This window comes from Puntigrus tetrazona, chromosome 24, assembly GCF_018831695.1.
Source record: "Puntigrus tetrazona isolate hp1 chromosome 24, ASM1883169v1, whole genome shotgun sequence".
Lineage (NCBI taxonomy): Eukaryota > Metazoa > Chordata > Actinopteri > Cypriniformes > Cyprinidae > Puntigrus > Puntigrus tetrazona.
Genome location: NC_056722.1, coordinates 17,089,774 through 17,111,665, shown reverse-complemented (window position 1 = coordinate 17,111,665; position 21,892 = coordinate 17,089,774). Strand labels below are relative to the sequence as shown.

Here is a 21,892-nt window from a genome sequence, read left to right as displayed (position 1 = left end):
TTTTATATTTTCAATAACACTACACTGATTTCTATTGCTTGGACAAGAAACTTTTCCAAAATGCTGAGAAAAAAGAAAAAAAAAAAATGTAGTTTTGAGGTGAATGAATCCTTAATTTTTTTCAATACATCTGTACAAGCCTTTTAAAGTGAGCCACAATTACGGGGAAGATCAGAAATGCTTTGCCATCACAGCAGAGGTGGGGGCCACAGCAGGAACCAGTCACTGTTGTGTGATAGCAGCCATAGCGAATCAAAGCTGGCTTAATACTGAGCCAACTGGCCCGAGGCAAGACCTGTGTGACAGCATTTATTGGCTCTTTATAAAAAAGCATTCTGAACTCTTCTGCTGACGTACAAAATGTGGAAGAGACTCATCAAATGTGTGTGGTGTTCTAAAGGGAGGAATGCTATACGCTACACAACCAGCAGATGTGAATTTCTGATTTACACACTTTATGTAAATGTGACCCTGGGAAGGCACAGATGGACTAGAAAGACTACACATGGGAGAGAAAGTAGATAGTGGCCATAAAAGATCTATATAATGAAAAATCAAATATCCCAAGTTGGGGATGATGATATTTGAGCACATTTATGGAGCTCTGTAGAGACCCATGAATGTTTCATTGAACTATCCATGCTTCAAGAGTACTACAGATGGTTGAACTACACCAAAAAAAGAATGTTATTGAATTTAACTATACATTTTTTTTCCTATGAGGTCTGCTTGTGGGGCCAGTCCAGGCTTCATGTGCCAAAAACAATCATAAAACAGGTTTTCAATCATTTTGGGTTTACAGTTGGGTTCAATAAAGTTTGCAGAGCTTCACCGTGCAATAAAAGTCCATTACAGTGTGACAGTTCCACAGCATAATTTGTGCTGAAATGTGCTTCACAAACTGCTGAATTAAAATGATTGGGAACCTTATTAAAAAATAAATTCAGCTTCTCTTTCCTAAGACTTAAAAAGGATATGCAGAGCAGTTGGTGCTACACACTGCCAGAAACAGCACAAAGGAAGAGATTTTTAAAAATTTTTATAAAGTAATTATTTTTGTTTTCTTCGCCCAACAAAAAGTAATCTCATAGCTTCATTACATTACGGTTAAACCACTGATGTCACATGGATTATTTTAACGTTCACTGTACTACCTTTCTGGGCCTTAAATGTGGTGATTACATTGCTCTCTATGCAGGGTGAGAAAGCTCTCGGATTTCATCAAAAATATCTTGGATTGTATTTTGAAGATGAATGGAGGTCTTAGGGGTTTGCTATGACATGAGGGTGAGCGTTTTTAATTTTTGTTTGAAGTATCCCTTTAATAGTATCTATCCTATTTAGTTCATATCAACTCATGGTTATTTTTTTTAACTGGAAAGAAAGTAGATATTGGTCATAAAAGATCTATATAATGAAACATCTAATATCCCAAGTTGGGGATGATGATATTTGAGCACATTTATGGAGCTCTGTAGAGACCCATGAATGTTTCATTGAACTATCCATGCTTCAAGAGTACTACAGATGGTTGAACTACACCAAAAAAATTATTATAGTTATTGAATTTAACTATACATTATTTTTCCTATGAGGTCTGCTTGTGAGGCCAGTCCAGGCTTTATGTGCCAAAAACAATCATAATATAGGTTTTCAATCATTTTGGGTTTACAGTTGGGTTCAATAAAGTTTGCAGAGCTTCAAAAAGTCCATTACAGTGTGACAGTTCCACAACATAATTTGTGCTGAAATGTGCTTCACAAACTGCTAAGTTAAAATGATTGGGAACCTTATTAAAAACTTTATTTTCTATGCTCACAAAATGTATTCTCAAAGCTTCATTACATTACGGCTAAACCACTGATGTCACATGGATTATTTTCACGTTGTCGGTACTGCCTTTCTGGGACTTAAATGTGGTGATAACATTGCAGGGTTAGATAGCTTTCAGATTTCATCAAAAATATCTTGGTTTGTATTCTGCAGATGAATGGAGGTCTTAGGGGTTTGACGTGACATGAGAGTGAGCATTGCTCATTTTACCTTGAAGTATCTCTTTAAGAGCATCTATCCTATTTAGCTCATATCAACTCATTGCTATTTTTCCGAACTGAACTCATTTACAGTACTTCAAATGTCAAAGAAAAATTTTAAATTTGAAGATTTCTCATTTATATGCCCACTCTGAACTGTGTTTTTACTCCCCAGCTTTGGATAGAACCAGTAAATTTAGAACAACATTATGCTGAAATTGGACCTTTGCAACCCCTTGGCTAAAGAAATTTGGCCATAAAATAAACATCAGCTCACACTTAGCCTCAGCCACATTTGACAGGTGAGCCAAAGCTTGTGCCTCTCTGCAACTATTTAATTTCATTAAAAGCAGGAACTGGCACATTTTGTCTGTTGATTGAGGCCATTTGGCAGACAAAAGGATATATAAATAGGAGCACGTTATGAAATGCTGATGCTCTGCGTATCATGCATACTGGGTGTTTTATTATAGGAATAGTTCACCCAAAAAGGAACAATTCTGTCATACCTTACTCACTGTTTCAAACCTTTTCAAACAGTTGATGGTCTCTATTGACTTCCGTAATATTTCTTTCAATACTACGAAGGTCAGTGGAATCCACCAACTGTTTTCTTACTCATATTCATCTAAATATCTTCTTTTATGTTCAACAGAAGAAAGAAACTCATACAGGTCTGGATGAACGTGAGGGAGAGGAGCTTTCATTTATGCCATCTGAAATTCTACTCTATGAAAAATGAATTAATTGCTCGCAAGCAATAGAGCATTTCCTGCCTAAACCTATTTATTGCGACTTAAATTTTCTATTGAGAAAAGCGGGCTTGAAACAAACTATAAATATGAAAAAACACCCCAAACCACGTTTTACACAGAATTATCCGGAACTATCATTTGGTTATGAGCGAAAGCAGGTTAAATAAAGAGAGAGTTTGTTTGATGAAGGCATGTTTAGAGGGGTAAACAAGACTGAATTCACCATATCCATGGCAGGTCTGAGCACCTGCGGCTTCACTAAAGCTGAGATGTGGCCTGTAATTGCCATGGCGTACAAATGTGAGTTAGTCACACCCAAATCAACACACACAATGCTGTGAACATTTCATGCTGCTTTCATCCAATACACTGCAGAAAAGTGTCACTCAAAGACCAGCACGCATGTGCATCTGTGCCCTGTATAAGGCCTTGAAATTGAGATTCAAATACCGTTTCATCAACATACAGCGCTAATAAAAAGTCAACACCCTTTCCACATCCTGAGAATTACATGGACATTCAGACATTTTACAAAAATTAAAAATGGAAGCTAAAGATAAAAGCCTTGATGTGGCATTTTTTATGCAGTTGTTTAGAGATTCTGCTTCTGTTAAAGTAGTTGGCTCACCCTTTTTGGGAACACCCCTTTTCATTTGGTCAAATGAAGGTGAAAGATCTTTAGAAGCAGATTTGTGACAAAGAGCTTGAAAATTCCCATACAGGGCAAGGATATAAAAAAATATGCCAATGAATATCTCTCAACACACCGTAGAGCTCCTTATTACAAACGGGGCCGAATGTAAATCTTCACAGAGCTGGCTGTCCTCCAAAGCTCAGTATCAAGGCAAAGAGTAAGTGATGCCACTAAGAGGCCTATAAAAAAATCTGAAATCAAATCTAAAAGATTTGCAGTCCTCCAGACAGTGGCATAAAAAAATTAACTGTACAAGATGAGAAAAAATGTAAAAACTGCAAAGAGAAATGTAAATATTTCTCTTAATAATAATAATGATAATAAATAAATAAAATGCATACAAGAAACCCCACAACACGGGTGATTTCTTGGAGTGGCCCTGTCAAAACTTTCCATTTAACATCCAACTGGGCACCTTTGGAACTGACTTTGCACTTCAAAAACTGTGCCAATCAGCTTTGCAATTTTGGTAAGAAAAATGGGCACAAATCACAGTCCTAAAGAAACTGCTGTTCAAGAAGATTGTGCATTAATAGTATGGTGAATGCCATGGTTGTGTGCCATTTAGAATTCAATTGAGAGTGTTTTTCCTGAAAAACACTACCACTGTAGTAGTAAAAGGAAATTGTCATTATGATTTTAAAGTGGAATTATATCTAAACTGCAATTCCAAGAAATTATTATTTCTTAAAGTGTCATTTTTATCAGCTTAACTAACTAACTAATGCTTAGCAATGATAAAATATTGAGTGACGTTTTTTGTGTTTCAAATAAGAAAGTATAAAATAAATCATATAAATGATCTAAGAAGCCTGTAAAAATATAAATATCACAGTGACCAGAAAAGCATTAAGCAGAAGTTCAGCACTGATGAGAAGAAATTATTCTTGGGGAGCAATTAGCATATTAGAATGATTTCTGAAGGATCATATGACACTGAAGTAATAGCTGCTAAAAATTCAGTGTTGCATTACAGGAATAAATTACATTTTAAAATATATTAAGAAGAATTATCTTGTAATAAAATTAACTGTAATATGTCTTTTAATAAAATAAATGCAGCCTGAGACAGAATAAGTGACTTAAAATTAATGTTAGAAAATAAAACCACACCCATACTTTTGAATATTAGTGTAATGTTTTCAACAAAACTTGAATATTTGTGGAATATTAATACAGTGCTGCACTGTAAGCCCCATAATAACAAGGCCTAAGCACTGATACACAGAGACACTTAAAATTGAAAATGAATAACAAAAGTACTGTTGAACTGTTGGTTTTGTGAAAGAGGTAAATCAGCCCTGGGTGATACTAAAAGTGGCCTTGAATTTAATAAAATATGTCCCTTCATTTGCAATTCACAAAAAAAAATAGAGCTGTCTGGACCGTCTATGAAAAGATGGATTAAACGAGACCTTCTAAATGTAGAACTGAAACGCTGAATATTCATAATTGCTTTGGATGAATGATTAGTGCAGAGAAAGGTGTATTTATGGAATGATACATGAGCATGTAATGAGGATTATTACGTATTCATACAGAAGAGGAAATTGAATATTAAATGGTACGAGGAGGAGAGACTGAAGAGAGAAAGACGGCAACAGAACCAGAGATAAAACCCAAAAAACCTCGCCAAAACTAAAGAAAGATTGAGGCTGCAGAGAAGAAAACAGGATAAAAGACATAAGTGACAGGAAGTAAATTGCTCCGAGCTACAGACAGAAAGGAAAAAAGACAGGGGAGGAAAAAACAGAAGCGTTCCACTTAGACAGAGTCCCTGGCGAATGCCTGATGCCTGTCGGACAGAAGGGAAAGGAGTGTGAGTGTATGTGTGTGTAACCCAAGCTGACCGGTGTACTCCGCTGTTACACATGACGATGTGACAAGCTCCCAAGCGGCTGCACAGCTCCGAGGCCACGGTGAGCAGCCCAACTCCAGACGCTCCACAGGCTGTGAACTGGCACGCGGCCGTCCGCCGACACGAGATAAAACTTTCCATCAGTCTGTACAACTCATCCAGAGCATTCAGAGGACGCATCAGCTACAAAAAAAGAGAGAGAGTAATAGAACAACATTACAATAACATTCCATATTAAAACGATAGTTCACCCAAAAATGCTATCATATTATTACACTCTGATGTTCCAAACCCATGGTCTGAAAAATAAAAGTTCCAGTGGAAGGGTTTCATACGCCATAGTATAAAAGAACCCATTATTTTATTAGAATAAAGGGCAATTTTATAATCCAAAGACCCTTTTTCCACTATAAAGGACATTTTGGGCAATTAAAAGGTGCCATGGATGTTCGAGTTTCTTCATTGAACCATCAATGCCAATAAGGTGCCTTTATTTTGAAGTACAAGCAATTAGCCTTCATCTGTGAAATATGAAAAAAGTCACTTCTAGAACCGTCGTGCTTTTCCAAACAATGACAGTTCATATAGTGACTAAAAACAATTAAAAAACCGAATTGTTTTAAGTGAGCTTTGCCTTGTGAACTGCTGTGGAATACTGAATCAGCCCAGTCGGTCAATGAATTTTTCAACTGCTTCACTGAAAAGACTCAAACGAAGAACTCATTTACAAATTAGACTGGTTTGCTTGCTGTGGTCATTCACAAGTCATTCTTGATTGAAATATTGAGTAGCTGTGTAAAAACAAATAGAACATATGAAGTTGAGCAATTAATGACAGAACTCAGCAGGTTCCTTTTTTTTCGTTATTGAAAAGCACAGTTTCACTGTACTGCCATAAACACAGATTTCCCACAAGTCCCACAAGCAGATCATGTAGTAAGTGATTGCACATACCTTGTCTATGAAGGCTGCTTTTGGAGCCGAGCTCGGGGGAAGGTTTGATTTATCCAGATAAAAGGCCCTATGGATGATTAAATCAGACAGGTTAGTGTAAGCAGTGAACACGCAGTGACAAACGATCGCATAATACAAGCAACGCAGGATGTGCTGTAAAACTAAATTTGGGATTTGATTTACATAAAAAGAAAGCTGGGTTCTAAGAATTCTTCAGACTATAAACAAAGCAGCTGCTACAAACAAAACGACGCAGATGTCAATTACTGCCTGCGGTAATTATAATGGCCATAGATGACGGTAGAGGAGTTGAGAGAGATCGATTGTGACGGCGTTCTGGTCAACACAACAATTAAATGTAAAAAAAAAAAAAAAAAAAAAAGTTTGTTTATGCATAGTATAGGGTTAGTAAACACGGGCAGAGCAAACCATAAAAAAAATAATCACTTTCATTGCAAACCCCTATAAAGATGTACGGCAAAATCCTGTCTGTATTGCAGTTCTGGTTCCGTGGCATATTGCAGCACATGTTTATTGTCAGGGAAATTAATCTGCCATCTGCACCTAGCAAGGGAGAGATTTATCACGATAATATTCTCATTTGACACAGCATTAATATTATTGTTAATTAGTCAAAGATATTAATCCTTCACTGATTGGAGCAGATGATATGGAAATGTGAAACTAGAGGTGTGGCGCTATTAGAGACTATTAATAAGGCCAAATGATGTTTCGATACGTGGACTCAGGTATTCTCTCTCTCGAAAAACAAAAAAATAAGCGCACACATGCTATGAGTCTTGAGCTGCCATAATAAGATCCTACTCACCCTGCATACTAATTAGGGCAGCTCACGTTAGTGTAATGGAAAGCATTGAGCAAAGTTCTTTAGAAACACCCTGAGGCCATCAGCTTAAAGCACTAAGAGCTTTAAACACTAATTCCACTGATTTACAAAAGGATTTTCATCTTCATTTCATTAAGCAGCACCCAACATATCCTCCAAAGCGCAAACAAACACTATTGGAGGTTAATTGCCTTAGAAACATCCATCAAGGCCTCTAAGCTTCGATTCATCAGCTGCTGGACTTCAATGGCCATTGTAGCCATTTCAATGCAGTGTAATACAAAGGGATGTCTGTGATCGCATACCATCTCATTTATTTTGACCTTTTTCGAATGTCATAAATAATGCTACATTTTAATTTTGTCCTCTAGAAGTTTTCTGGGGAAAATTACAGTAACCAGTTTACCTAAAAGAAAAACTGAAAAATTAGATCAAGAGTTTAAACATATTTATATATGCTAAGAAAGAAAGAAATTTAAAATGTTCTATTCAAAATCCTAAAATATAATAATATTAAATATATATATATATATATATATATATATATATATATATATATATATATATATATATATATATAAATCATATCAATTATTAAAATAAAAATAAAAATTAAATTATTATTATTAAAGAAATTATTAATTTTAAATTGTAATTAATCATTTTTGATCACACATTATTGGTCAAATAAAGGAAGCAAAAGAATAGCCTTTTAATGACATCCAAAATTTTGACTGGTTCTGTATATATTACTATTTCATTTATAATAATATATAAATAGATATATTATTTGATATTTACTGACCCTGACTACAACAGTGTTGAGACGACCAGAGAGAAAGAGACAAGGCAAAAAGTAAATGAACTCTGTAATTTCAGTCAAGAAGATAAATGCCTCGCAGTCTGCCGACACAAGACCTTCACAATCCAGCAGTTCTGTGCCGGCTGCTTGATCATTTATGTGAAGATCCAGCCTCTGAAGTTTTAGTCTTTGTCACCCTTCCTGCAGATGGCCTAAAGTCTCAGAGTAAGCCGTGGCCACATCCATCAGCAAAGTCTCCAAAGAGGTCTCTGCCTGGCCGTTTCAGAGCAGAATTTGAAAAGTGCTCTGTAACCCAGGGCCACACTCTGAAATCTATCGAGGTCCCTTTATAAGAGAAAAGTATGAAAGCCAAACACAATCTATTGTGAAGTGATATTAAACAACAAAGTAGTGCTACGCTAGTAAAAGTTTGCTGCAGTATTGGAAATGTATATACCCTCAAGTCATCCGAGATGTAGATGATTTTGTTTATTCAGCTGAATATATTTGAAGAAAGTTAGCATTGCATTACTTACTTACCAATGGAGCATCTGAAGTAAATGGGTAAATCTACTGAAAGTCCCCTTGGCTTTGCACCATTGGCCACCAGTTATTAAAAGCAAATATTAAAAGGTGAAATTCAGTAAACACCTTATTGATCATGTTTATTTTGCACAGGCAAGCAGATGAAGCCAGAATATAAACGCAACATGCTAATTTTCACATTAAATGTACACTGAACCATTAAGAGGATTGCATTCATATTCTGTAAACTACAGATCATTAATACAGAGATTACTAAATTTGATATTTTAATATTACTGTTTTAAATATATTAAGGCACTTTAAGTGCTTCTACGATATTTTGTTGTGCAATTTAATATTTGGAATATTGCCGTGAGGGCTCAATCAATACTTGGTCTGTGCATATTTCTCTCCTGATTCAAACTTTTAAAACGATGGAAATAATATCACTGATAGAAGACTTATTTGAAGTGGAACTTCCCAAGTCACTGATTGATGGACACTCGACAGAAATCGTGTGGAATATTGTTTTTATCAGTTATGTGATGTATTTTTTTCTGTTTGGACTGTCATTCTGACGGCACCCATTCACTGCAGCAAATAACGATGATGAGCAAATAATGGAATGACTTCAACTTTCTCTGATGAAAAAACGAACTAATCTGCACTGAGGGTAAGTACATTTTTAGAAAATGCTATTTTTTTGTGTGTGAACTATTCCTTTCCTGTTCAAGTTCTGTTTTTTCTACACTAGTAAAGTTTGATGTAGTGCGCCCCTCACTTCAGACTGTGACTAAAGAGTCCACTGATTTAAAACAATAGCTTGCTGTGCTACTCAAAGTACCACACACCAGACGGGCAGAACGGGCCTTCACGCATCACAAAACCAAACATCCAAGTCTGGCGAGCTCAAGCAGCACCAGATGGAGCTGACGATTTATGTTACTAGATCAATCGCCCATCCGCTGTTCAGTTTCACGGCAAAGACAACAACTCACGCCAACACTTCACTACTGAGAACACTGCACTGACAGGGGGTGTGTATGAAGGTTTCGTACAAAGTCCCATTCTACATTTTTTATATGCTACTTCAATATACCAAAAAATTATACAATTTTACAGTGCATGCCAAAAAAAAAATAGTACATAAAAATACAGTAATGCTGAAGCTACTGTTACTGTAGTTAGCAAAAAGAAAGAAAGATATAAAGGAAAAAGGTAATCTATATATATATATATATATATATATATATATATATATATATTTATATACACCAATACCAATATGTTCAATTATTATTATTATTATAAAGGATCAAAGGAATCCAGAAAACATCATGGGTTTCACAAAAATATTAAGCAGTAGAGCTGTTATTATTATTATTATTATTATTGATAATAATAATTGGAAATGTATGTAAAAAAATTTGCTTTTTAGAATTTTTTCCTATTTGAAGGATCATCTGACACCAAAGACTTAAGAATCTATTTTACGATTTTAAACTGCACTTGTCACGGTTGCGCTTTCGCGGGATGAAGCTCACGAGACGTAAAGTAAACTTAAATGGATTTAATCATGAAAATGGTGAAATAAAGATACAAAGGCAGGCAGGTAGAACCGGCAGGCAGGATAAACACAGGTATCAACATCGGGTAGGGACCTTGACGCTCGGGCAAACAGAACTCAAAACACAGGACTTAAATACACGGGGTAATTGACAACACTGACGAGACACGGCTGCAGACAATCATACAATTAACACAGAGGGAAGGCAGGGCACAGGGAGCACATGGCACAAGATGAAAACAATAACAAAGTCCGGGGAACGTGACAGCACTAAAAATTAAAATGTTATTTATACTTGTTATAATAGTTATTGATCAATATTAATGATTTACTATATTTTGATCAATTAAATGCAGAAATGAAATAAATATATAAATATTATCCAAATTTTTGAAGAGTAGTGTATTAGGAAAAAGAAAAAGTCCAATGATTTTAACATGGTCACAAGTACAATTGCATTACTACAGTAATTTTTTGTATAATTAGCAATTAAGAAAGAAAGAAAGAAAATATACATACACATATATTATATATATATATATATATATATATATATATATATATATATATATATATATATATATATATATATATATACCAAGGGTCTCAGAGTCAAGTAGCATGAAATTTAATCAAAGATAAAGAATAACAACAAATCCCCCTGTAACTGTAGAAATGTTTTCTGGTTCTGGTGGTCTTACTGTGATTACGAGCTGCTATTCATTCAGACAAATGTAATCTATTAATACAGAGGGCAGTGTTATCTATATTAGAATGTGCTCTGCTGTACTGGTCTGTGTGTGGTGAATGTGGGACCCTCCTGCAGGAGTCGTAACTCAGCAGTGGTCTTTCCTTTAAGGCACACTGTGCAGTAACTGATGGCCTGTGTTTCTCTCCATGGGCTCTTATGAGTGCCTTTAATGGAAATGCTGGACAGGATCCAAGGATGGGCCAGTCTCGCTGTGCCTCTGTTCTCTGGGCCTAAAAGCAACTTGCCACCGTTTCATCTTAAACTAAAAAAAAAACACATCAAATATTTCCCTACAGCATTTCACAAGCATTACCCAGTGTGCTTTGGGACAATGGGATGTTGATAGTATGGAGTTGTATTTAGACACGAGAATTTGAGAGTGAAATGAAATGAGATTAAATTAAATAAAATGTACAATAATTAAATACCTGACAGAATAAATTCATCATCAACCCCATAACTGCAGTTCTATGGGGTCAAAAGCAGTGTGACGTTTACAGGGGTCTTAAAACATTATCTCCTCTGACATGTGTCGTTTAAATCATGCAATTAAGTCATTTGCAGGGGAGTGGCTATAAAAATTAGGAAACAAGAGCTTGAGTTTCAAAGGGTCTTAGACTTGATGTTGATCTTCACGTTTCAGCACTAACTGAAGCAGCCAGGTGTTAGTAAATTCTTCTACTCATTGAAAGATTAATTGAGAATACAGTCAATATTTGCTAAATAAAATAAACAAAAAAATGTATTAAATCAATCATTACTGACCAAGCTCAGTAGGTTTTGTCTCCTCTACACACCCAACGTTCACAGTAATCTTAGTTTGACTAATATTACGACTTCTGTCAATGCGGGTTGTTTTTATTTGGCTTTTCTGAGGCTCACCATTGCATCATGGTCATTATCAGGCTGCCAGGCCATCATGCCTTAAAGTAGACCAATAAATCTACAAATAGCATTGGGCCTCAACTGCACGACCCAAAGCATGACCTCAACAAACCTTGACTAATTACAAACAGATTTGCAAACATGATGTCATGCTGGTTCCTTCCAAGCTGGCACAAAATGTCTCTAACAGACACACTCAAATATATTTTAGCCTATGTTTAGGTGCCTTCCCGTAGGGACCAGATCGCTCCACCGATTTTAGCTCTTACAGCCACTTCTAGACATACGATTAGCCAAGCGTTGAGTTTTTACAGGCTGATAAGTACAGCCATTAATCCAGCTGTCTAACACACACATCCTACAATGCAGAAACCTAACAAAGGGCCAGAGAGTGCTACAAGAACGAGCTATCCATCTGTATCAAACCCACCACCATCCACATGACTCGCACCGCAGAGACCACTACAAACAATTCGCACATCAGTAAAAAACAAAGAACTTGTGGGCATCTGGAGTTTAGGTTTGAAATCAGCTGTGAAGGCCTTGTTGAGGAGAACAATCAAAAACCAAGTGTATTTATAGTCTACACATTTGTAGAATGAATCTAACAATCCACAGAACTTGAAATGAAGCCCAAATGACTTAAAAGAAGCTGGCTGAAATCTTTTTTGGCTGTTCCTCATCAGAAAAATCAGCCACCACATACATATCTGGTGCCACATCAAGGTCTCAACCGTATTACTGACTTACTGGGTGTATTAGGAGCAGTTTCGATTCCACACTTTGAAGTTCTTTTTATGAAGGGATACTAAAGATGAACTCGACATGAACTGGACGTAAACTTGACTTAAAAACACTTAAAAAATACCAGATGAGACATGGATTTGATTACATGTGCCAACTGTAATCAAGCTATTTTAATTTCCATTCCACATGAGAAGACGTACTGTGCTGTCGCCAAATGTGCTTTGCAAACAAAAAAAGTGCTGACATCAACTTCCAAAGCTGCAAATATGAACTAGTTTTGAATGCATTAATACAAATTCACACATTTACAAATAAAGGATACTTCTATCAATGCCAGTATCAGTGTGTCTCTCTATTCTATTGTCCTACCTGGTCTCATGGCGTAAAAAGTACCTTTTTGCACTTTTTAGCAAGACACAAAATACATATGAACAAGTAAATATCACTGGAGTTTGCAAAAGAAATGAACACTAGAGCCAGTCAAACTCAGACACCATTTATTCATTTTCACACAAATTGATGAAAAAAGCGGATTTTTTTGTATTATGACTTCAAAACCACATTAATATGTTGGGATATTTGAAAACTGATGCTTCTGAATGTTAATCTCACACATATCCAGCTTCATATGTTTTTATATTAGTTTTGCATTTGTTAACATTATCGGGTAGGTTTAGGGTGGGATTTGGTGTATGGCATTTTTTTTTAAATGACAGAGCATTCATTTTTAGCAACAGTCCACAGCTTCACATAACCTGTGTTTAAGCTCAACAAAAATTGCAGTATAGTACAAAAAAATGGTGCTGCACAAAAAGTGTACAGAGGTACATTTTTTATGAGACCAGGTTGCTTTTGTCAGTTCTCATTCTTGCTATTTAGCCAGGTGATTTCTCTGTCTCTTTCTCTACAAAACGTATAGGGCTTTATGTATAAAAAGTTTCATTTGCATAAAAAAATCTAAATAATCTACCAGTGTATTGAGACAAAATATACATGCATTCTATGAAAATATACAACGAATATTTTATGCAGTGTTGCGTCCTAAATCTGTTAAGAATTTGTAGATATTTTAATTAATTGGGTCTATTAAAAAGATGTCATTTTTGAAGTGTATATGTATACATGTACTGTATGCAATATCATTAATTTCTTTGAATGCAAAGATGAATTTTCAGCAGACAATATTTGAGTCTTCAATGTCATGATCATTCAGAAACCAAGAAACATGGTCAAGAAACATTTCTCATTCTTATCTATCTTTAAAAATTTTGTACAATTAATACATAAGTGTTTATAGCCTACAAAATCAGCTTTTTATGGTTTTTGATAAATATTTATATACTTTTGCATTTGCCGTGTAATGGTTTAAAGATTAAAACCAAAAGATTACTAATTCAACACAAACAAGTAAAACAAAGCAAACAAATAGCACATTAAAATCACCATCAATCACTGATACTTGCATTATTAAAGTTGGAAAAGCAAGTAAATGCAAAGAACCCATTTAAAAGTGACCTGACATCTGTTTGTTTTGTTTTTTTTGATGATTGCTGACCTCATCAGTCAAGATAGGTTGACTTAAAGAAGATCTGAAGATAATACATGACTTGAAGATCTCCTCCTTTCAGACAAAAACGCGGACACACAGACTCCAGTGTAGTTGAAATTATAGCCCAAATATATCCTGTCCTGAGCTTAAGATGGTCTTTTTGGTAAAGACAGATGGTGGGTCTTTGTGGTAAGACCGCCGAGTCAATCTCCTGGCTTTACTCTGATGAGCAACAACAGTAGTGTCAGAAGTAATGCACCTCACATCTGAACAGTAATACACAAAACGTTTCATCTGGGTTTAATGCAAACATGCCTGAAGCAACATGTATCTATAGATAATATTTCTAATACAGATGAATAGGAATGATAAATCTCTTCAGGCATTATAGCTTTCCCCAATCTAGGTTGTCGGAATGATAAGAAACATATCTTGTTATTTATGCGTTCCCTTCACATTATGACTGCAATCCCCATAATAAGTTTGCTCTGCAGTCCCAATAATAAGCAGTCTACAGACATCCCTCTATCCCCAGACTCCAGACATTCTGATTTTTTTTGGTGTTCTTTTCTACTCTTCTAACTACCAACATTAGCGAGAGCTCGGGTTATTATCAAGTGTACTTGTCAGTTAGCTCAGAATGTGACACATTCGAAGATGCAAAATGGCCAATCAATAGTGTCAATCATTTACACGGTATAGCTCAGCTTTGCAGGAGTCGTAAATAAATAGATTCTAAACAGCAAAAGAACAAACCAACATAAGAGGTTAAACAAAACTAGGCTTGTGACAAATACAGACAAATATCTGGCAACCCTACATCTGTCCTTTGGGGTCTCAGTTTTTCCTTCCATCTTCTTTACTCTCATATTTCCCCTTCTGCCTCCACACCCCTCTCATTCTTCTCTGTCGGCTCTCTCAGTTTACATCTGCTCCACATTACACCAGAAGGCTCCCTGTCAATTCATTTCAAACTCATCTGCACAGCTTTCTGAAAAAGCTTCCATCTTGCTATGACTAAGCTGAATCACTTTACCTGCAGGGTCTTTCAACACCTGCATAAAAACCACAAAAATCCAAATGAAAACGAACCCTGGGAAATTACATGAGTGATGAAACACTGTCTTCAGTACTGTTGCGGTTGTAATGCAAATACACCATTTTCACTGTATCTGGTTAATGACTTAGCTTTATAAAAATGTATCTTCTATACATTTATTTTTATATACTCATATATTTGGGATCGACACCAGCAGGTGAAATTACAGTTTCCTTTGCCCACCATCAGATTGGTGATATATATATATATATATATATATATATATATATATATATATATATATATATATATATAACCAAATACTTACATACACTTCAGAAAAAATGAAAAACTTTTTTCCCCTTACTGGTGTAACTGGCTCAGGTTTGTAGGCCTTCTTGATCACACTTGCCGTTTTAGTGCTGCCCAAAATTTTCTATGGGATTGAGATCAGAGCTTTGTGATGGCCACTCCAGTACCTTGACTTTGTTGTCCTTAAACCACTTTGTAACTAATTTGGAGGTATGTTTGGGGTCATTGTCCATTTAAAGTACCTATTTGCGCCCAAGCTTTACTTTCCTGTCTTCAGATGTTGCTTCAATATATCCACATCATTTTCTGCAGCAAAGCGGCCCCACAACATTATACTACCACCCCCATACTTCACAGTTGGGATGGTGTTCTGAGGCTTCAAAGCTTTACACTTTTTCCTCTCAATATGTCTCCAGAAATTAAGAATTTTCTCCCCATTTGCAGTTGCAAACTGTGGTCTGGCTTTTTTATGGTGGTTTTGAAGTAATGGCTTTCTCCTCCCAGAGTAACCTATCACCTCATGGTGGTACAGGACTGGTTTTACTGTGGATAATGACACTGTCTTAACAGCTTCAGTCAGCATCTTCACAAGGTCTTTTACTGTTGTCTTGGGGTTGATTCACACATTTCACACCAAAAACCATTTCTCTCTGGAACTCAGAATCCTTCTACTTTCTAAACAGTATGACGGTTGTACATTCCCATGTTTTTCATACTTGCATAATATTCTCTGTACAGATGAACGTGGGACCTTCAGGCAGGAAATTGCACCTAAGGATGAACCACACTTGTGGAGGTCCACAGTTCCACAGGTTATACGCATCCACAGGTGTGCCACCAGGTAACTCAAATGGAATCAGTTAACCTATCAGAAGCTTCTTAAACTCAGAATGGAATCATCTGGAGTTTTCTTTTTGTTTAAAGACACAACAAACTTAATGTGTGTATACTTCTGACTTTGACGAAAGTGGTAAAAAATACATAACAATTCTCTCTTGCTCGATTCTGAAATTTAACAAATGCAAAAAACTTAATATTTATTGATCTTAAAGCAAAAACGTTTTGTGTTTTATATATATATATATATATATATATATATATATATTTATTTATTTTTGCATAAGAGTCATTCAAGCAACCAACTCACTGACTAGTCTCTTTTGAAATTGTATTCTTTTTCACATCCCTAGGAACTGTCAAAGAAAATGAAAATGTGTGCAGCGTGTTTAGAACTGCGAAGGCTAGTACAGCACCCAGAACCACTTCAATGTTGTCATATCCATTTCGAAACAGTGACATTTTGAAGAAGCAGCGGATTTGCCTTTTACCTCATTCAGTGTTCACACTTCAAATTCAATCGATACAAATGCATCAAGCTCAGCTTAAAATGCCAATACCGATGCTCATATAGCAAGGGCTAGGATAAGGCACTGAAGGATCGTGTTATTAGTGGAATATAGAGGGATTTTTTTGAAATGCCAATATGCCAGAGAGCACAGTGTATATAATGAGTCAGCATTACACCACAAATACTGGCAAGGCAAACCAAAACAGTGTTTGCACGTAATGAGACGATATTTCTTGAGTAACCCCTCATGCATTTTCCACTGGCCTCAAATCAAGCCAAGACTGTACTTGATCTCCGGTACAATTGGCAGGCTCGCTTCCATTCAAATCCCAAAAGTAATATGCCCCTATGGCACACGTAATACAATGAAACTTGGCTGACCTCTGCACACTGTAACCAATTACAGATGAGATCTACACCAGATGCTTACCTTGTGAGCTATAAAGCAAACATCAGCTGCTCAGAGAACATGTTATTAGGATCCTGCATGATGATTATTTTTCATAAACATATCAAATTCACTCATATTTTGAGCATTAGTGCTGATGTTCAGGGCTTGGAAACAACTTACATGTTTCAACAGCCATTTTAATGTCCCAAGAGGCCTCTGGAGGACTTAAACACGCAACTAAAGAAATGTAGGAGCATGAACTAGATTTCTGGAGTTAACTAGATGGGAATATCCCTGCAGCAATGTTTCTAGAAAGCCTTCCCAGAAGTGCTTAACAAGCATGGGTTTGGTATTGCCCACATACTTTTGGCCATATAGTTTCATCTGAGAAATCAGTCATGGCTGTGAAATATAGTCAGTTTTGGCAGACTGATGAACTGAATTTATCTTGAGGTCTGAGGGCAAATTCACTTTCATCTCAACAACAAAAAATATTATTCAAACAGACTGGCATGATAATTATGGGCAAAGAGTATGAGATTTGTTTAACTCTATTTGACATATCATAACAATAACTGGAGAACAAGGAAACTGGAAATACAGCGAGGATACAGATTTGCACAAGAAATGCTTTCAGTAAATCAGTATTCAATCAAGAATGGCAGTATAAAGAACTACACTATGCCACCTAAGTATAAATGAAGAAGTTAATTACTAATTTATTAATTCAAATATAAATGTTTCAATTTAACAAATGAACACACACACACAAACACACACACATATATATAAACAGTACAACTATGACTGTTTCAAAATAATAAATTATGATAAATAATAATATCTATATTCTCTGTTTATCTTTGAACTCCATGTTTAGCATGTTCAGAACTTTTTCTTGCCATTTACTGTTTTAGCAGAAGGACTGCATTTAACAAACTTCAAAAAGTTTTATTTTTTATCAGCCTCCAATATTTTTGTTCCATTATTTCACTTTAATGGCAATGAAAAGAATTTATTAGGGTGAAAGAACATTTATGTGTAAATCAGTAAAATTTGTTTATGTTTTTTAGTAATTAAATATTGACACAATTATTAATGCCATCATTGTAATTTTAAAGGGCAGATATCCAACTGAGCAACCATAACCACATCTCAAATCCCCAACTTTATCTGGAAATACAATAGCAGCTTTACACTTGGATCTGAAGGTGTAGAAAAAACTAGTGAAGTTTCATAGCTGAAGTTTGACTGGCAGGTGAAGCAAACTTACCGGAGTCTCTTGTAGTACTGCTTGACCTTCTCCAGAGATCCAGCATTGATTTGGGCCTGATACTCTTCCACTGACACATTTTCTCGGTAATAATATCCCTCCATGCTCTCCAAGGCTATTAAAGAAAGATTACGTGAAGCATTGGATTTCTTCAGACGTTTAGCTAGGTATCAGTTACTATTATTATTCTTTAAAAAGTTAAAAGTAGCTTCGCTTTGAAAGAGTGTAATTCAGCATTTTTGCCATGCTTCAGGCTAACTGTATCCATACAAACACATCGTACCCTGGGTGAAGAGGACGGGGTAGATTTTGAAGCTACCACCGTGTCTTAGTCTCTGGGGTAACTGCTGGAAGTAGAATGCCTCCAGGTAAAAACAGACCTTCAAAGCCTGTCGTGTGCCCTCAACTTGGTATGAGATGGGCATGTCTGAAAAGGAAACAAAGCCATCAGTATGACAAAGTCAGGAAATTTATGAATAAAATATTTAATGCAAACACACTGGTTCCAAGTGGTTTTTGAATACTGAAGTTAAGAATATATATATATATATATATATATATATATATATATATATATATATATATATATATATATATATATATATATATATTTCTGCCACAACTGTAAATATTAACAATAAAAATGTAAAAATATCTCCTTTCCTGCTAATCATATAAAATGACTATAAACTATGTGTGTGTATATATCTATCTATATAATCAACCTATTTATATTTATATTTTATTTATTTTATTTTGTGCATAGATGTTTGCATGTGTGTGTGTTAGTTATTTACATAAATTGCACTGAAATTCTAAAAACATCTAAAAACGTAAAAAACAAACAAACATATTACACATAAAAGTACTTGAAAACATTTAAATAATAATATTATGTAATAGCAATAGCAAACAACCAGTAAGTGTCCAAAGCTGAAACATACAAAAATACAGAATTTTATGATTTAGAAATGAAAAAAAAAAGTTTAAATTCTTTTGCTATATTCATTTAATACATTATATATTGACCCTGGAAACATTGCTAATAAAAAGTTTTAAAATTGTGCTAAAACAAAAAGTAGTTATTTCCTGTTGAAACAGGGAGTGTTTCTTCAAAGAGAACTTACTAGCAACAAGAGGCTCTCCTTCAAACTGCCGGAAATAAAAGGTGACCTTCTCCAGGTCTATGAGAGCAACTTGTGTGTCTTCTAGCATGGCCTGCTCATCCGTCTAAAAAAACAAAACAAAAAAAAGAACCATTACTAAACTACATGTGTTTAAGGAAAAGTCATGTTGATGCTCTGATATAATGAGTAAAATATATAAAAATAAGGGCTTGGGGTTTATGGTGTGCTTAGGTATAGATACAGACTTTCTGCTGCAGACACACTGAAAAATTCCTATTTTCTTCATCCTCCACTCAATTCATTTTAGTTCATCTTCTGCCTGCGTACACACAGTACGCCCGTGGCTGCGGATGAGACCATCCACATACAAATCTGAACAAGTCTGGTCTGAGAATCGTGGGACCACTCCTCACACATCTGAAAACGACACCTCTGCCTGATACGTGGGCCGACTCGCTCAACATCCCCATGTGCCAGATGCCACAATCCTTTCATCTGGGGGCCTACAAAGCTGCCAAGCGTTATCATGTCACAAAATTACCTTCGGGTTTCTCGCTGCCGCCTGCTCTCCCTCCCCTGAGTTTGGGGGTGGAGGGGGAAGAGCGTCAGTGCTGTGGAGATAAGACTAAAGTCTCAAACGCTGGGACTCTTCGTTTTTACGCCAACTCGGCCTGACTGCTTTGCTCTGACTACATGCTGGATTTTAAACAAGGATCTCTTTTTATTCTCTGAATAAAAACGGTTAGAGAATGCTCATCAATAGATCCTGTTTTGTGAACGGGTGCCGTCAGAATGAGAGTTCAAACTGCTGATAAAAACATCATGATCCACATGACTCTGGTCCATCTATTAATGTCTTATGAAGTAAAAAGCATTGCATTTCCATTTCACTTTAAACCATCACTTATAGCCAGTTTTTTCAGTTGAGAAAGCAACATCACAGTATGAATAGAAGAAGGCTGGAAGATATGGTTTGAAATGAAAAATGTCTTCTACAAACATGCAGCTTTTTGCTTCACAAGATATAAATTGATTGACTTGTGAAGTTGTGTGGATTACCTCTGGATTATTGTGATGTTTTTATCATCTGTTTGAACTCTCATTCTGACGGCACCCATTCACAGAAGAGGATTCATTGGTGAGCAAGTGATGCAATGCTAAATTTCTCCAAAATGTTTCAATGAAGAAACAAACTCGTATTTATCTTGAATGGCCTGATGGCGAGTACATTTTCAGAAAATTAAATTTTTGGAGTGAACTATTTCTTTAAATATGAACAGTGAGAGTAATAATAGTCTCTTATATCCTTCGGCTAAGAAACATTCACATTTTGGCTCTATTATAAATTGACTTCGGGTCCAAATAAATCTTTCACATTAAGAACAACCCCAGGACTGTAAATAAAGAAATGTAATCCTCCGGCCTCATTCACGACCAGGTAAAATCTGAACTGAAGCCAGAGACAGAAACACTTTACAAGACATGATAATCCTGCATTATCCCTTGTCTATCGGGGTGCCTGCAGATTGTGTAAAGGGCTGGTGTGTGGGAAAACACACATGGCCACAGTCATCAATTCAATAAGACAGAAAACTCCACTGAGTCACAATCCGCAGACGTGGATCTGACCTTGCGGCCGGTTGCGGTAAACAAAAAAGCAGATGTAATCTGCAGGGAGGAGGACAAAGAAAGTACGAAAGTAGCTCAGGGATGCTGTCGGTCTCTTCACACTGTTTTCTGTTAAATGAAGAGTTATCTTGCTCATTAAAGGCGCACAATAATGGACTTTAGGTCAGTAGCTATTCTCTGTACTAAGCCTCACAGCTATTATAAGAAATCATCCTGTTGAAAACAGAAATAAAATAAATGCAAAAAAACCCAGAAAATTAAAATTAAAAAGAGATCTCTGTTAAAACATAACAAAAAGCTAACAATAAAACAATCAAAAACTGTTTAAAAGCAGAAAATCTAACAAAAAAATTAAAAACAAAGAACAAGTATATTTAAAACAACTAATTTAATTCAGAATTTGTAATTCTTCTTATTAACACATTTTATTAATGTTCTTACATTATTATTATTTATTGATTTAGTCTCATTATTGGCTAATAATCTATAACTATAAAATAATTATAATTATATTTAATTTGGTGGTGGGGGGGGTAGTTTTATTTCACATATATTACGCTTCGTGTCATGCCTAACAACACCCTTCAGTCTGAGAAAATGCCTATAACCCTGGGTCTCTCATGGCGTACTGCTTTAATAACTACATCTTTACAGGCCACGCATCACAGGCACAGAACAACATTAAGTTGTAACTAAAAAGGATGTGATAGATCCTACTAAGCAGTGGGATGCTGGCCACATCGAGCAGGATTCTGACAAACATTCAAGTGTCATACATGACCCTCAGTCTAAATATATCCAAGCCG

At 35.7% G+C, this 21,892-nt stretch overlaps 1 protein-coding gene across 3 annotated transcripts in view; it reads right to left on the bottom strand.

Moving 5' to 3' along the window:
• The window catches only part of prex2 (phosphatidylinositol-3,4,5-trisphosphate-dependent Rac exchange factor 2), a 108,137-nt gene that overhangs the window by 12,440 nt on the left and 73,805 nt on the right, over positions 1–21,892 (bottom strand). For 2 of the 3 annotated variants that reach the window (XM_043226722.1, XM_043226723.1), the window contains 5 exons: positions 19,458–19,560; positions 18,614–18,757; positions 18,331–18,445; positions 6,295–6,361; positions 5,333–5,523 (listed from right to left, as the gene is read on the bottom strand). In XM_043226722.1, coding sequence (XP_043082657.1) covers positions 5,333–5,523; positions 6,295–6,361; positions 18,331–18,445; positions 18,614–18,757; positions 19,458–19,560 — 620 coding nt within the window. Of the gene's footprint in view, positions 1–5,332; positions 5,524–6,294; positions 6,362–13,733; positions 14,190–18,330; positions 18,446–18,613; positions 18,758–19,457; positions 19,561–21,892 lie in introns of those variants that run through there. The other variant, XM_043226724.1, reaches the window with a different exon arrangement.